At 45.2% G+C, this 15000-nt stretch overlaps 3 protein-coding genes and 1 long non-coding RNA gene across 5 annotated transcripts in view; 2 read left to right on the forward strand and 2 right to left on the reverse strand.

Moving 5' to 3' along the window:
• hivep2b (HIVEP zinc finger 2b) overlaps nucleotides 1–4368 on the reverse strand; it is a 17338-nt gene extending 12970 nt beyond the window's left edge. Inside the window, exon 1 of the mRNA XM_060051303.1 lies at nucleotides 4136–4368. The gene's annotated coding sequence lies outside the window, so the exon portion shown is untranslated. The remainder of the gene's footprint in view (nucleotides 1–4135) is intronic.
• Nucleotides 4369–4432: 64 nt separating this feature from the next.
• fuca2 (alpha-L-fucosidase 2) lies at nucleotides 4433–11610 on the reverse strand. The gene is made up of 7 exons (XM_060051557.1): nucleotides 11230–11610; nucleotides 10947–11134; nucleotides 7942–8281; nucleotides 7406–7616; nucleotides 6672–6862; nucleotides 5095–5206; nucleotides 4433–4722 (listed from the first exon to the last, which is right to left on the reverse strand). Exons 1-7 carry the CDS (start codon nucleotides 11415–11417, stop codon nucleotides 4585–4587), a joined length of 1368 nt encoding a protein of 455 aa, XP_059907540.1. The 5' UTR covers nucleotides 11418–11610; the 3' UTR covers nucleotides 4433–4584.
• A 45-nt stretch (nucleotides 11611–11655) lies between these two features.
• Nucleotides 11656–15000, forward strand: part of LOC132457369 (putative deoxyribonuclease TATDN3) — a 3825-nt gene continuing 480 nt past the window's right edge. The window contains exons 1-9 of one of the 2 annotated variants that reach the window (XM_060051652.1): nucleotides 11656–11783; nucleotides 11873–11905; nucleotides 11987–12060; nucleotides 12192–12276; nucleotides 12360–12422; nucleotides 12518–12627; nucleotides 13026–13081; nucleotides 13465–13577; nucleotides 14053–14133. In XM_060051652.1, coding sequence (XP_059907635.1) covers nucleotides 11697–11783; nucleotides 11873–11905; nucleotides 11987–12060; nucleotides 12192–12276; nucleotides 12360–12422; nucleotides 12518–12627; nucleotides 13026–13081; nucleotides 13465–13577; nucleotides 14053–14133 — 702 coding nt within the window. In that variant the 5' untranslated portion in view covers nucleotides 11656–11696. The remainder of the gene's footprint in view (nucleotides 11784–11872; nucleotides 11906–11986; nucleotides 12061–12191; nucleotides 12277–12359; nucleotides 12423–12517; nucleotides 12628–13025; nucleotides 13082–13464; nucleotides 13578–14052; nucleotides 14134–15000) is intronic. The other variant, XM_060051653.1, reaches the window with a different exon arrangement.
• LOC132457460 (uncharacterized) lies at nucleotides 14160–14868 on the forward strand. The gene is made up of 2 exons (XR_009525655.1): nucleotides 14160–14345; nucleotides 14809–14868. It is a non-coding gene; the product is annotated as an uncharacterized LOC132457460 (long non-coding RNA).

Below are 15000 nucleotides of genomic sequence, written 5' to 3' on the forward strand. Positions count from 1 at the left end.
TTTGAATTCTGGATTCTGAATTTGCTTTCACAAAGAAAAAACAAGGCAATTATAGTGTTTCTCACACACACACACACACACACACACACACACACACACACACACACACACACACAAAAATCTATTTTCACAAAATGTTTACGATTGCCAACGCATACCCAAGCCACTCAGCAGTGCTCCTCCATAATGCACTGGAAACAATTCAATATACGATGTGCTATTAATACTCCTAACCCCCCCCCCCCCTGCAGCTTGGCAGAGTTCCTGGCTGGCTGGGAACCACTGGGGGGGGGGGGGGACCTGGGGGACCTGGGGGAGACCTGATGAGATGGGGCCCGGGGATGGATGATACCCCCCCCCTGTGTATCATCCATCCCCAGGGGATGGATGATACACAGGAAATGATGGAGCTGTGTAAGAGGTTAGAGAAGGTTAGGTTGAGGTTTTGGTTAGAGAAGGTTAGGTTGAGGTTTTGGTTAGAGAAGGTTAGGTTGAGGTTTTGGTTAGAGAAGGTTAGGTTGAGGTTTTGGTTAGAGAAGGTTAGGTTGAGGTTTTGGTTAGAGAAGGTTAGGTTGAGGTTTTGGTTAGAGAAGGTTAGGTTGAGGTTTTGGTTAGAGAAGGTTAGGTTGAGGTTTTGGTTAGAGAAGGTTAGGTTGAGGTTTTGGTTAGAGAAGGTTAGGTTGAGGTTTTGGTTAGAGAAGGTTAGGTTGAGGTTTTGGTTAGAGAAGGTTAGGTTGAGGTTTTGGTTAGAGAAGGTTAGGTTGAGGTTTTGGTTAGAGAAGGTTAGGTTGAGGTTTTGGTTAGAGAAGGTTAGGTTGAGGTTTTGGTTAGAGAAGGTTAGGTTGAGGTTTTGGTTAGAGAAGGTTAGGTTGAGGTTTTGGTTAGAGAAGGTTAGGTTGAGGTTTTGGTTAGAGAAGGTTAGGTTGAGGTTTTGGTTAGAGAAGGTTAGGTTGAGGTTTTGGTTAGAGAAGGTTAGGTTGAGGTTTTGGTTAGAGAAGGTTAGGTTGAGGTTTTGGTTAGAGAAGGTTAGGTTGAGGTTTTGGTTAGAGAAGGTTAGGTTGAGGTTTTGGTTAGAGAAGGTTAGGTTGAGGTTTTGGTTAGAGAAGGTTAGGTTGAGGTTTTGGTTAGAGAAGGTTAGGTTGAGGTTTTGGTTAGAGAAGGTTAGGTTCAGGTTTTGGTTAGAGAAGGTTAGGTTCAGGTTTTGGTTAGAGAAGGTTAGGTTGAGGTTTTGGTTAGAGAAGGTTAGGTTCAGGTTTTGGTTAGAGAAGGTTAGGTTCAGGTTTTGGTTAGAGAAGGTTAGGTTCAGGTTTTGGTTAGAGAAGGTTAGGTTGAGGTTTTGGTTAGAGAAGGTTAGGTTGAGGTTTTGGTTAGAGAAGGTTAGGTTGAGGTTTTGGTTAGAGAAGGTTAGGTTGAGGTTTTGGTTAGAGAAGGTTAGGTTGAGGTTTTGGTTAGAGAAGGTTAGGTTGAGGTTTTGGTTAGAGAAGGTTAGGTTGAGGTTTTGGTTAGAGAAGGTTAGGTTGAGGTTTTGGTTAGAGAAGGTTAGGTTGAGGTTTTGGTTAGAGAAGGTTAGGTTGAGGTTTTGGTTAGAGAAGGTTAGGTTGAGGTTTTGGTTAGAGAAGGTTAGGTTGAGGTTTTGGTTAGAGAAGGTTAGGTTGAGGTTTTGGTTAGAGAAGGTTAGGTTGAGGTTTTGGTTAGAGAAGGTTAGGTTGAGGTTTTGGTTAGAGAAGGTTAGGTTGAGGTTTTGGTTAGAGAAGGTTAGGTTGAGGTTTTGGTTAGAGAAGGTTAGGTTGAGGTTTTGGTTAGAGAAGGTTAGGTTGAGGTTTTGGTTAGAGAAGGTTAGGTTGAGGTTTTGGTTAGAGAAGGTTAGGTTCAGGTTTTGGTTAGAGAAGGTTAGGTTCAGGTTTTGGTTAGAGAAGGTTAGGTTGAGGTTTTGGTTAGAGAAGGTTAGGTTCAGGTTTTGGTTAGAGAAGGTTAGGTTCAGGTTTTGGTTAGAGAAGGTTAGGTTCAGGTTTTGGTTAGAGAAGGTTAGGTTCAGGTGTTGGTTAAGTAGGAAATTGTGTGAAGTGATTAAGTTAAGGTTATAGGTCAGGGGTGGATGGGGTCGTGGGTCGATGGGTTAAGGGTGTGGAGTGGTTAAGTTAAGGTAAGGGGTTGATGAAGCTCAGGCTAAGGTTCCAGAAGAAAGTGATGCATCAACCAGAACCAGAGAACTCTGATACTAGATAAACATCGTTTTTTAAGAAGGCACAACACAGCACAAACCATTCTGCACAACTTCAAAAAACAATCCGGCTTTATGTGCAGTAAAAACAGTAAAATAAATAATTTCACGGTATGTTTCCACTCGAAAAATACAAGAGGGGGAGAAACCATCGATTGGCCCACTGTCTCTCGGCAGCAGCAGTATATAAAATTGCAGCGCGGGCTATTAATAGAAACGGCACTGTAACATGGCTAAGATAAAGTTGTGGCTAACTAGCGCCGGTCTGCGCAGAACCATTATGCCGTATTGAGCAGCGTTAAAATGGCTGATAGGGAATGTGTGGTGAAGGTCAAGCTGTCCGGCTCTATAAATATAATAGATTCTCCCTCAGGGTGCTCCTTAGACCACACTGCCGGCGCTTGCAATACCGCAAACCCTGCTAGCGGACATGTGAGAACGCAAGAGGCCAAGAAAACACTGGTGGTCCTGCGATGATGATAGTGCTGGAACCGATAGCCGAGGGGGAGGGAATTGGGAGAGCGAGAAAGAGAGCGAGAGCGAGCATGAGAGAGATTATGAATGGAAGGAATGAGCTTGTCCCATGCCCTCCATGCCAGCTGTCCAGCTTGGCTCTACTTGTTGTCATATGGCCGAGGGAGATATCAGTGCGCAAAACACATACTGACACACCGATACACACGTGAACGCTGCAAACTTTTGACTCAGCGTCGATCCGTTGGTTTAACGGTCATCTCTGACGCAACTCACACCCCATGTTTTATTGAACGGATTCAAATTAACGGAACAGGACCCCGAACTCTAAAGTCACACGGTGTCTCTAAATCACGTGATTGTGTGCGCTAATAAAACAGTGTATAACTAGACTTACCGCATTAGTGCGTTACCATAGCAACACAGCCTCCCACACTTCCCGCAGGCCCATAAACCGCGCGAAACACACCAACACCCATCACTCATCTATCGGGATGAAAATGACACGCACTATAGGTTCATTTTTGTAGTCATAACAGATCAGTCGTGTTGTTATTGTCGTTTAGGGTGAAATGGGGGCCATCAACAACGACATAAAGAGTGTGAGGGTGCCCTATAGAAGTTGTCAACCCCACGGCACAAAAAATAAATGACCACCCTAACTTTGTCGCCGCGTAAAAAGCGGCCAGAAATATTAATTTCAATTACAGTAATTTGTGCGCGACTTCAACCCGGATCTACTGTGCTGAATAATACAGTGCATGTGACCAACACTGTAAACATAGCGGGCCATAACTCAGCAACGCAAGAGTTGGAACATTGAACGTTATTCTGGAGTTAAGTTGAAAATCACAATGTAACAAAGTTCATAATATACGGAGTTAATATGAGAGGCTTGTGTAACAATAATATCCCTAACTGACTCTGTGGCACGGGCCGAAAAGGATATGGCCAATTAGACATCATGCCTAATACTATTCGACCTGTGTGGGCCTATACGCTTAAAACACCTCTAAAAAAAACATGCAACCTTAATGCTTCACCTGAAAAATGTCAAATGTCCTTAAACGGTCGTAAACAATAACGTATATTGGTGTTGAAAGAGTAAGAGGCACTCGTGGACAGATCCCCCTGCAAGAGCCCCCCCCCCCCCCCACACACACATCACGTCATGGAACATTTACCGGACAGCCCCCCCCAAACCCTGCCCCCCAGCGTGCAACAGGGAGTAGACACAACAGCGATGTGTCCTCCCGCGCTTCTGGATACCCGGGCTCAGGTGACAGCTGACGTCCGGAGAAAGTACACAAACGTAGAACATACACAATCAGCAATGCGGGGGTGTTCTCTCGTCTCCACCCCCCGCGTCCCCCCCCCGTCCCCCCCTTCGCGGTATAACATAACGCAGCGACAAACGATTCGGATCATTTCACGGCTTACCGGTTCATTGACCCACATTTCCCAGCAGAATCGTCGGGTCAGACGGGACTCTGTCCTCGCTTCCTCGTTGCTGTTGCAGCCGTGTCATCAGCGCATAGTAATTTATCTGGCTAGTTAGAAAATGGCTTGTTGTAGGTCAGTGCTGCTGTAACGCGCGGTGAAGGACACTAGAGGGTGCCCGAGGGCTGGAAGTAATACACTCACAAGAATCGACGTAAAGCTATAATCAAAGTAAAGCAAAGTTAAATACGATTATTATTTGTTGATTGTATAGTTCATTGAGTTTTTGTTCACATATAATGTTTAGTTCTTTATTCAATAATTCTCACTCAAATATGCAACACATAAACACATTATTAAAAATAATCAATATTCCCAGTATGTAAACATTCTTAAAATCAGTCTCCCAAAATATATTTCATCGAAAACAATTTTTCAGCAGTTTCTGTTCATGCCACTCCAGTGATTTTCAGTGCCCATGCCCATTGGCAAGGCATCTGATTGAATGCCAGCAGAGGCAGTCGAACCTGCACCCCACTTGGCTTCATGGGGTTCCACTGCAGAGAGCCGTAGCCCAACATCTCCACCTGACGTAGAAATACACAGCATAGAGTCAACCGTACATGTTAGGGGTTCCTTATTCTATTCAAGGAAGTCGATAGGACAGGGAGTTAACATTGCATTGAGTTCCTTTCATTCTATACAATTATCATTAAAAATGAGTGTACTATGAAGAAGAATTATGAAAAAGTGTCTAAAAATCTATTCTAAGACACCTCAAAATCTAAATCCAACATTTCAAAATAAGAGTCAACTCTGTAGGAAAAAAAAAATCAACATTGTCCCGCTGAAATTCTACTAGCATATAACCTGTACTATGCTAATCATAAATCTGTATCATTTAGCGGCTAGCTCCATGAGCATGGTCTGAGCGTGCTCAGAGTGAAGCAGTGCCCTACCTGAGTCCTCCCTGGGCTGCTCAGCACCGGGGCCCCTAAATCCACCACTCCATCTTTGGGCCAGTCCAGTAGAATGGCGTAGACGGCCTTTCTCTGAGGTCCGTACGTGTACCTGGGAGGGAAAGAACCACGGACACAGGTCGGCATGGAGACGACGGTGAGCGTGTGTGTGGATCAACTCTTCTGGGCTTGTGGTGGATTTTAACCGAGATATAAACACTTCGACTAACTTAAGAGAGAGGAAAAAAAAAATCGAGGGGTCCGGAGCAAGTATTGACAAAAGACTATCATTTAAAAAAGCAACAACGATAACAGCCGAATGATTTGCAAAGCACTGCTGGTTCACAAATTCCAGCGTCTTTTTACACACACGCACACACACACACAGAGCAGTTTCTTCTTGAGGTGTCCGCCCACAATCAATCATAAATCCGTCTTAACGTGAATGGTCTGCAAATGGTCAACAAAGATAGCCCAAGACACTAGGCTGAGGTCAGCACGCCCTAACCCCGTAGCTTCCTGCTCCTCCTGAATAGGGGTTCCACCATCTCAGACTCCCCGGCTCCAAGCTCCGGATCAGAATCCAGAGACACCTTAAATGTTTTCTACCATCAGATATACAGGCCTAATAATAATAATAATAGAATATAATCATTAATTTCTACCACAGGCTGGAGGCCATCGGCAGAGCGGAGCAGGATAATAATAATAATAATAATGATACATTTAATTTAGAGGCGCCTTTCAAGACACCCAAGGTCACCTTACAGAGCATATGGTCATCATAAATCGTTTAAAAAAACAAGACATTGTGGAAAAAATTAAAATAAATAAATAAACATAAAAAATTAAAAATAAATAAAACAAAAACAAGACAAAACAAAACAAACAAACAATCAAAACAGTGATCAGTTAGCCGTTGTGTGCGAGTTTGAACAGGTGAGTTTTGAGTTGTGACTTGAAGGTTGTAATGGTGTCTGACTGTTTTATGTGTGGGGGGAGGGAGTTCCAGAGCCTGGGTGCTGAACAGCTGAATGACCGGGCACCCATGCCCTGGTGTGGCGGGCGTTTGACTCCCTGATGAAAAGCGCCTAGGTTCAACCTCCTGAACCTGAACCCATTCACACTGTAGTGGAGGTGACAGATCTTTTATTTTGCCGGTGATAAGCGTTGTATAAATATGCTGCACATAAGGATATCACAGGCAAAGAGCTATCCCGTTGTACTTGTGATTGTGAGTCCGGTTGTGGAGGCCAGACCCCTCACGGCCTGTACGCCCGGGGAACTGTGCATCGTGCACATCCCGGCACTTAATGCACACACTTATATGTTGTACGTTCGTGCACTTAAAAAAAAAAATAGTACTTAGCATCGTGTTGCATCTTATCCTAGCTATCTTTGTTGTGTACGGGGAATGGGTTAACCCAACAATTGTTAGTGCTTGGCACTTTGTTCTATGAACATCCTTACTGTATCGACGCCGTTATATATATTGTTCTTTCTCTTTCTTCTGACAAATGCACTTATTTTTAGTCGCTTTGGATCAAAGTGTGGCGTGGGTGTAACCGCGGGCTCACCAGACGTTGGGCGCGAGGGTGTCGTTCTGGGCCCTCCAGGCCGTGCTGTTGTAGATGGCCTCGCCGTTGACCCGCAGCCAGCCGCCCACCTGCCGCAGACGCTCCTCGTAGATGGGGGAGATGCGCCCGTCGTGGGTGGGCCCCACGTTCAGCAGGAGGTTGCCCCCCAGTGACACCGTCTCGACCAGGGTCTGGAGGGGAAGGGGGGGCGAGCAGGCAGCTTGTTAGACCAGTGGTCCTCAAATGGGGATCCCACCGTCAACATGTTGAGGTGATATCAATTATTTTAGTCAATGCTTTATTGAGAAAACTTGTTTCAAGCTAACCAGTACCTCATTGGACCACACATGTGTAGTGTTAACTCAAGTCCTGAATAGCCTCTTCTACACATAGAGTGGTCGATAAAACACCAGATACAGTTTTATGAGTTGGAGGATAAGTCAGACACTACAAACATGGCTTCTTCGCCATTTCCTCCCACGCCAAGACGGACCGAAGGTTTACCTTGGGTCAAATAAAAACTGCAGGCGGGGCTTATTTAGCATTCCGCCCACTTCCAATACAAACTGAAATCTTACCCGTTTTCGAGAGATGCTTCAAGAACCAAGTGTCCCTTACCTTGTGTCTCTGAATGAACCACGTGTCGAACATTTACCCCTCTCCCGAGTCACACCTAGCCCGAAACAACGACACCACAGAGGATTAAAACCCATCAGAGGGTGTGGCCTCCTCACCGTGATCAGCTGCTCGATGGTGAGGTAGTCCCCGAGGGGCGCCTCCCGCCGGTAGCCCCACGCCTTGCGGTCGATGCTCATGCAGTTCTCCCACTTGCGCGCCAGCAGGTGTCCGGGCATGTAGCGGTCGGCACAGGTGTAGTACCCACCGTGCTTACAGATGGAGCCGTAGCCCCACCGGTCGTTGGTCACCACCGTGTCCCGCACGGGGCTGCAGGGGAACACGGGGGGGGGGGGGGGGGGGGAGTTCAGTCCCCGACGTGTCTGAGGTTCTTGGTTTGAACCCCAATGCCCGCAGTCCAGCTGTAGGAATCCTCGAGCGAGACGGAACGGAATAAAACCGAATAGAGATCTTTGGACGACATGTAGTGGCCCTTGCGCATGGTGGGAGTCGAACCGACAAACCCTGGACAGGAAGTCCCCCCCCCCCCCCCCCTCTGAGCCTCAAACTAAAACGTGGGGGAGACCTGGAACCTCGAGTCAGCCTGCAGAATGAATGAATGAATGAGTGAATGAACAGTGCCTAGCCCCGGTACCTGTCGTTGTACAGCCAGGCCAGGAAGCCCGTGCTGTTCCAGTACTGGTCAGGGGCGTCCCCGTCGCCGTCCGACCAGAGCACCTCGGGCCGGTACGTGTTGACGAGGTCGTACAGCTCCGGCAGGGACTTGGCGTCGGGGAAGAGGCGGGTCTTGAAGCCGCTGGCGGCGTCCTGCTCAAACAGCGGGTTGAACCACTCGAAGAGCGAGTGGTACAGTCCGAGGCGCAGGTCGCTCCCGGAGCGCAGCGCGGCCGCCACCTCGCCCACCAGGTCGCGCTTGGGGCCCACGTCAACGGCGTTCCAGTTCCACGACGTCTTGGACCCCCACAGAGTGAACCCTGCGACGCAACACGGGGTTAGCATTGAGGTTGTTTTTTTTCGATACCGATATCAGTAATCCGAAATACTGCCCCGATACCGCCTGAAATGCAGTATCGGGTATCGACGATACCATCACGTGCCAGAACAGAACTTCACAAACAGGTGCGGTGCTATGCTGCGTCGTTTAAGGGTCGGAGGTGGAAAGTCAGAAAGGGAAACGCGTCATCTGCGACCTCAAGCTACCAAGTCGGAAGAACAACTGTTAATGGTAGTTACAATGCTAGAGGCTGCATCGGGATATACTCGGAATCGGCCGATACTCAATATTAGGAAACGGGAAGGAAAAAATTGGTAACGGAAGATCTCTAGTTAGCGTGGACTCTCTGGGAGGGCCATCGGTCAGTCTATTCACTCTTAATTAATTCTATGAATCGGCTTATCAACACAGAGCCATCTACTGAGAACTCGGGAAGTTGGTCAAACCGAGTGATATTTCGACGTCACTGTTTAATGCTTATAAATATAGAACCAATTAGGGCTGGGCGATATATTGAATATATGCGATGTTCTCCAGGGGATGTATAAAATGCCCCTATCGCGAACATCGGATACAAATTGGCACGTAATGTTTATTTTTGCCGCCGCCGGCATACTCATTGTGCGTTCACACCAAACGCGATGGGGCGACAAAATCCCATATAAAGTGAACGTAGACGCGTATTGGGCGAATTCTTCGCGAGAGAAAACCGGCACCAAGTTTTGATCTGTCGCGCCACACTTTCGCTGTGCAGAGGCGAGCGCATTCACGAGGATTTGTGGCGCGACAAAGTTGAAATGTATTTTCATTTCTCGTGATGACAGCCAATCAGCGTTCAACAGCGTGGTCACTGAGTGACATATGTAACGTAAACAGCCAATCAGCGTTCAACCGTCAAACTCAGTGCAGTCCGGGGTGAACTGCAGCATGGAGGAGAAAGTGATTGTTGCCGTTTGCGACTCCCGGAGCTCTATATATAATAGTATATAATATAATATAATTGTATAATATCAAAAGCTCGCGTCCGACGTCTCTCCCTCTTCCACAAAAGGTAAAGACATGCAATGGCACAAACACACTCACTCCCCCCGCCCGTTGCGAGTCCGCGAGATTCTCATGGACGCGCGTGTGTGACGTAGTCTGGACGGCGCGCTGCTGTAGGTGTGTCTCCGACCGGTGAGTGAGAACAGCGAGAGAGAAAAAAGGATGGAAACTGAGGATTTGGTTTTGAAAAAGAATAGCATTGGATCCGTCGTCTAGCAGTGTATATATAATAATTATTATTAACAGTTAATAAATAATTAACGGTTTGAATAAATGCTGTGTTGGTAAATCTAACTTGCTGTGATTTTCCTTTTCTTATGTGCAAGTTCTAAATTGTTCCAATACAAAGCACTAATGAGTTTAAACCAGGGGTGTCAAACGTACGGCCCGCGGGCCGGATCAGGCCCGCAAACGGGTTTAATCCGGCCCGCGAGATGATTTTGTGAAGTACAGTATTGTAAAAAAATATATATATATATACTTTTTTTTTTTTTTTTTTTTGTACATTGAACTACTGGACAATTGTGTGTAATTGGAAGTCGCTTTGGAATGTAACGTAAAATGATCTGCTTCTGAATGTGTCCACTAGAAGTCGCAATAGCAATTATGTTAAGCAAGCAAACTTTATACCGGGGCTGAGCAGGGAACAAGTATAAACAGGTAGTGCAGCTAGCCCGGAGCTACCTTGTCGTTCTACCTTACACTTTCAACATTTTGCGCTTTGGCACTCTCATTGCCCCAAAATGTCTCTGTCAAAAAGACGAAAAGTGGACACAGAGTGCAGAGTTTTCCAAGAAAAATGGTCATCGTCCTTTTTATTCACGGAAGTAAATGGGAAACCTGTGTTTGGTGTGCTCACAGCATGTTTAATTTTACATAATTATGCCATATTTTTACCGGTCCGGCCCACTTGAGAATAGATTATCCTCCATGTGGCCCCTGAGCTAAAATGAGTTTGACACCCCTGGTTTAAACAATATGTTGTTTCATGTAATCTACATGCAGACTTATATTTCAGGAATACTAGAATTATTACTGACGTAACATTATGCCAGACATGGTTGAATCGAGCATTTATGATGTGCTCTAGAGGAGATTCAAAATATATCGAGATATATATATCGTGTATCGAGATAAAAATATATCGAGATATTCATTTTGGCCCATATCGCCCAGCCCTAGAACCAATACAAGGATCTATGGAGCTATCCAGGTACCTCAGGGGCCTTTATATAGCATCATGTGACCTTGTATATATGATCTCGACCTGCACGGAGCGGAATGAAACCAAACGTGATTTGCCAATAAGCACAGAACTGTGTGTCACAATAACGACCAGTTTGACCCAACCTTTCAAACGTTTCTGTCATGGAATTCACTACCTACTTTTTAAAAAAGATTTATTGGAAATGAATAACAATGAATAATAATTATAATACCTTTGTAGGGATGCTGATATTTTTTTTAATTTGCTTTTGCACCCCTAATAAGAGTCTTAAATCGCCACTGATTTAGTGATCTAGTATATCAATAATAATTTCCTTTAAAACAAAGTAAGTTCCTCCCATAGTACTCTGACATTTTCAACCATTTTCCTGTACCTTCGTGGTGTTTCGTCGTCAGGACGATGTACTTGGCTCCCGAAGAGGCAAAGATGTCCACCCACTCCTTGGCATTAAAAAACTCAGCGGTGAACTGATGAGCAAAGTCCTGATACTGAAACCCAGGAGGATAATTATTCTTCATGAAATTAACATACGGTTGCATATGCCGCTTCTGCCAGTACCACCTGCAACAGGAACATAAACACATGATTAATCCCCGGCCATGTCTTGCTTTGGGACAAACAAGGAAGTGAAAATGTGGAAATGAAGGCACACTCACCAAAACCATTCGCTGCCAAAACTGGGGACGGAGAAGACCCCCCAGTGGATGAAGATCCCGAACTTGGCCTGGTCATACCACTCGGGAAGCGGCCGGGAGTCGATGGACTCCCAGGTGGGCTCATAACCACTGCTGCTACCTATTATCACACTTATCACGTTGAAAACCACCAAGCATCGCCATGCCATTGTTTACTTAGAAAACAATGTCACCTGGCTCCGTCTCCGATATGACTACGTGCTCCAGAAGAAGTGTCTCAGTTACTATAAGCGGTGTGTAGTGCTTTCGCGTAGTAAAGATGACAGTTATGAATTGTTTGCAAGTGCGTAGTAGGAAGTCATCTCGTCTATCATCTGTCATCTCGATCTACAGCCACTTTGAACTCCGACCAATCAGAACTGAGGGCTTTGAACACCTCCCACACGGCACACGCCCTATTGGGTTATTGCGCATGTCGCGCATGCGCGATGCACAATGTTTTGATCCGCAGAGCTGTCCACATGCAGGGGCTGGTGGACTGCCACTGTCATATCTCTTCGAAGGACTTTGACAAGGTGTAGTGATGGAGACTTTGGCTGTAGTTAAAACCAAAAGGGTTACATTTCATTCATGCTAACTTTTTAATTGTGTCTTTTCTTGAAAGGATATCGAGGAAGTGATCGCCCGTTCAAAACAGGTGAGCAGTGCAGAAGTTATAAGTGCTAAAAAACAAAATGGTGTGCAGCCAAACCGTTGTTAATTTGGTGGATTTTCACAGGCTGGATTGCTGGGGATTTTAGCTGTGGCCGAACATCACGGAGAATTTGACAAGATCATAGAGTTGTCACAGAGGTAGGCCACCTTTGAACTCCAACGAAATACAAGTACATCGAAGAGGAAAACTTTGACAGCACACCAGGAGAGAGATGCATACGTCTACCGTACATGTAGATGTGTATCCAACTTTTCAACATTTCCCTTAGATTTCCTGGGTTTATCTTCCCGTGTTTGGGAGTCCATCCTGTCCAGCAGACCGTCCCGACTGTACAGAGATGCGTCTCGCTTCAGGTGAAAAGGCTTTCACGATCTTAAGCGATACGTGATGAAATGGGGATGAGGATTGGCTGTTTTATATGTATTTCTCTACGCAGGATCTTGATGCTGCTTTGCCACTCATAGAAAAATATGAAGAACACTTGGTTGCAATCGGAGAGGTAACGTATTGTTGTCTTAAAGGTAGATGCCGTAGTGTTGATGATGAATATCATAAGCTGTTAAAAAAAAAAGAAGTAAAAAAACCTTTCCTTAGGTGGGGCTCGATTTTACACCCAGGTTTGTGAGCGAGGAGGGGGCCAAAGACATCCAGAGACAGGTCCTTGTTCGTCAGGCTGAGCTGGCCAAGCGACTGGACCTCCCACTGTGAGTCTCCCAGGAACCAGGCTGTGGATTTTGTAAAGGCTGCTTGAGTGGTGTGCTTTGTGGCCCTTGACTATCATGGAAAGCAAAGAAGGCCACTGACTGGCCCTAGAATGGCGCGGTAAAAGTGCTAAACCTCACGGAATTCCTGCCAAACCGCACGGATTCTGTACGGATTCCGTACGGCTTCCGTGCGGTTTAGCACTTTTACCGCGCCATTCTAGGGCCTGTTAGTGGCCTTCTTGGCTTTCCATACTTGACTGGACTGGCAGTCTTGATAATACCCAGCAGATATCCATGTAGGTTAGATTGCGATTGGTAAATGAGTCAAGTGCTGTTATGCCATCATTATTCTTGAACCCACAGTGTAAACTTAAGCCCTGTGTAATTCCGACTGTTAGAAACGTCCATTCGAGATCTGCAGGAAGACCAACCATCCAGCTGCTAAAAGAACAAGGTACTAGGTTCAAATCCCATTCTCCACTTCCAGTCGACTTATTCGCTATAGTGGCCTTGGTGACTCCATCTTGGTTCTAAATGCTGGAAATGGAATGGAACGGAATGCAGTATAGAACCAAGATGGCCGCTTAACCTGAGTAAGGCTTAAACTGAATTCTGCTGCTAAATTTCAAAGAGTATTCTGATTACAACACAATTTAACAATATTTACATTGCTGAATGTTAAAACATTCCTTTTTCAGGTTGCGTGTTGTGTATGTGATCTTTTTATAACTCTATGAACTTGTATATTCTTACTCCAATCTCTTGGTGCCCTTGTTCAGCACTTTGTACTGCAGTGTACTGTTAATTTAGTTTGATTGACGCTTCCCCCTGGTTCAGGTGTGGAGAAGGCCCTGCTCCATGCCTTCGACGGGAAGCCTTCTGTGGCCATGGAAGGAGTGAAGGCGGGCTACTTCTTCTCCATCCCTCCCTCCATCATCAGGAGTGAACAGGTATACTGAGAGACCGAGGCCACCATTAGGACACACATGAGAAGTGCCATTATTTTACCCGATTTGATAATCACAATTATTCAATCATTAGTCAATCAATTAGTCAATTAGTAATACATTTACATTCTGGAGTCGCTATACTGTATAAAAAATGAACTATAATAATGAAGCAAATGCTGAGTTGTAATGGATTGTGAGCAGTTTGATTTGATTTTAACAGGCATACAAAATCAGATTAATGTGTTTTTTTTTGTATATTATAGTTATTATATTTTTTTCATTAATGTATGCCGACCTTTGGCAATAAAATAATCACACAGGCCAAAATTATTGCCTTTTGATTGTTGGAGGACTTAATTGGTTGCTTTGTTTCCTTTAAAGGAAAAAGGATGTCATGTTGATGATTGTGTTGTTATTTCAAACTATTCATGGTTTATAACTTGCTGTGTGGGGTTGTTGCTCATTTTCAACCAAGAAGCAAAAGCTGGTGAAACAGCTTCCTCTGGAGAATATCTGCCTGGAAACAGATTCACCGGCGCTGGGCCCAGAGAAACAGGTAGAGAAACACAGACATACAGTCCATACACACAAGCACAAACAGGTAGGATAGTAGTTCTGATACACACAGACATACAAACACAAACAGGTAGGATGGTACTTCTCACACACACACACACACACACACACACACACACACACACACACACACACACACACACACAGGTAGGCATATAGTTCTCATACATACAGACACACACACACAAACACGTAGGCTATAGTACTAATACACACAGAGATACACACACAAACAGGTAGGCTAGAGTACTTGTACACACAAACGTACACACACACAGGTTGGCTATAGTACTGATACACACACAAACAGGTATGCTATAGTAATAATAAACCCAAACACACACACAAACCGGTAGGCTATAGTGCTAATACACACAGACAGACACAAACACACACAAACAGGTAGGCTATATTACTAACACACACACACACACACACACACACACACACACACACACACACACACACACACACACACACACACACACACACACACACACAGGTAGGCTATAGTAATGAGACACACACACACACACACACACACACACACACAGGTAGGCTTATAGTTCTCATACACACACACACACACACACACACACACACACACACACACACACACACACACACACACACACACACACACACACACAAACAGGTAGGCTATAGTAGTCATACACACACTTTTAGAAATCTTATTTTTAGTCTCCTAATAGTTTCTGCCATAGTTTCCAGCATATATTGTATGATTTATAGGCTAATGCACAATGTAATGTCGGAGCATCAAGACTGTTATAAGGTCACCGGAATTTAAACTTCACCACTCTTTACATAGTTTAACCTTTGAGGG

The sequence above is a fragment of the Gadus macrocephalus genome, chromosome 5, assembly GCF_031168955.1.
Source record: "Gadus macrocephalus chromosome 5, ASM3116895v1".
Taxonomy (NCBI): domain Eukaryota; kingdom Metazoa; phylum Chordata; class Actinopteri; order Gadiformes; family Gadidae; genus Gadus; species Gadus macrocephalus.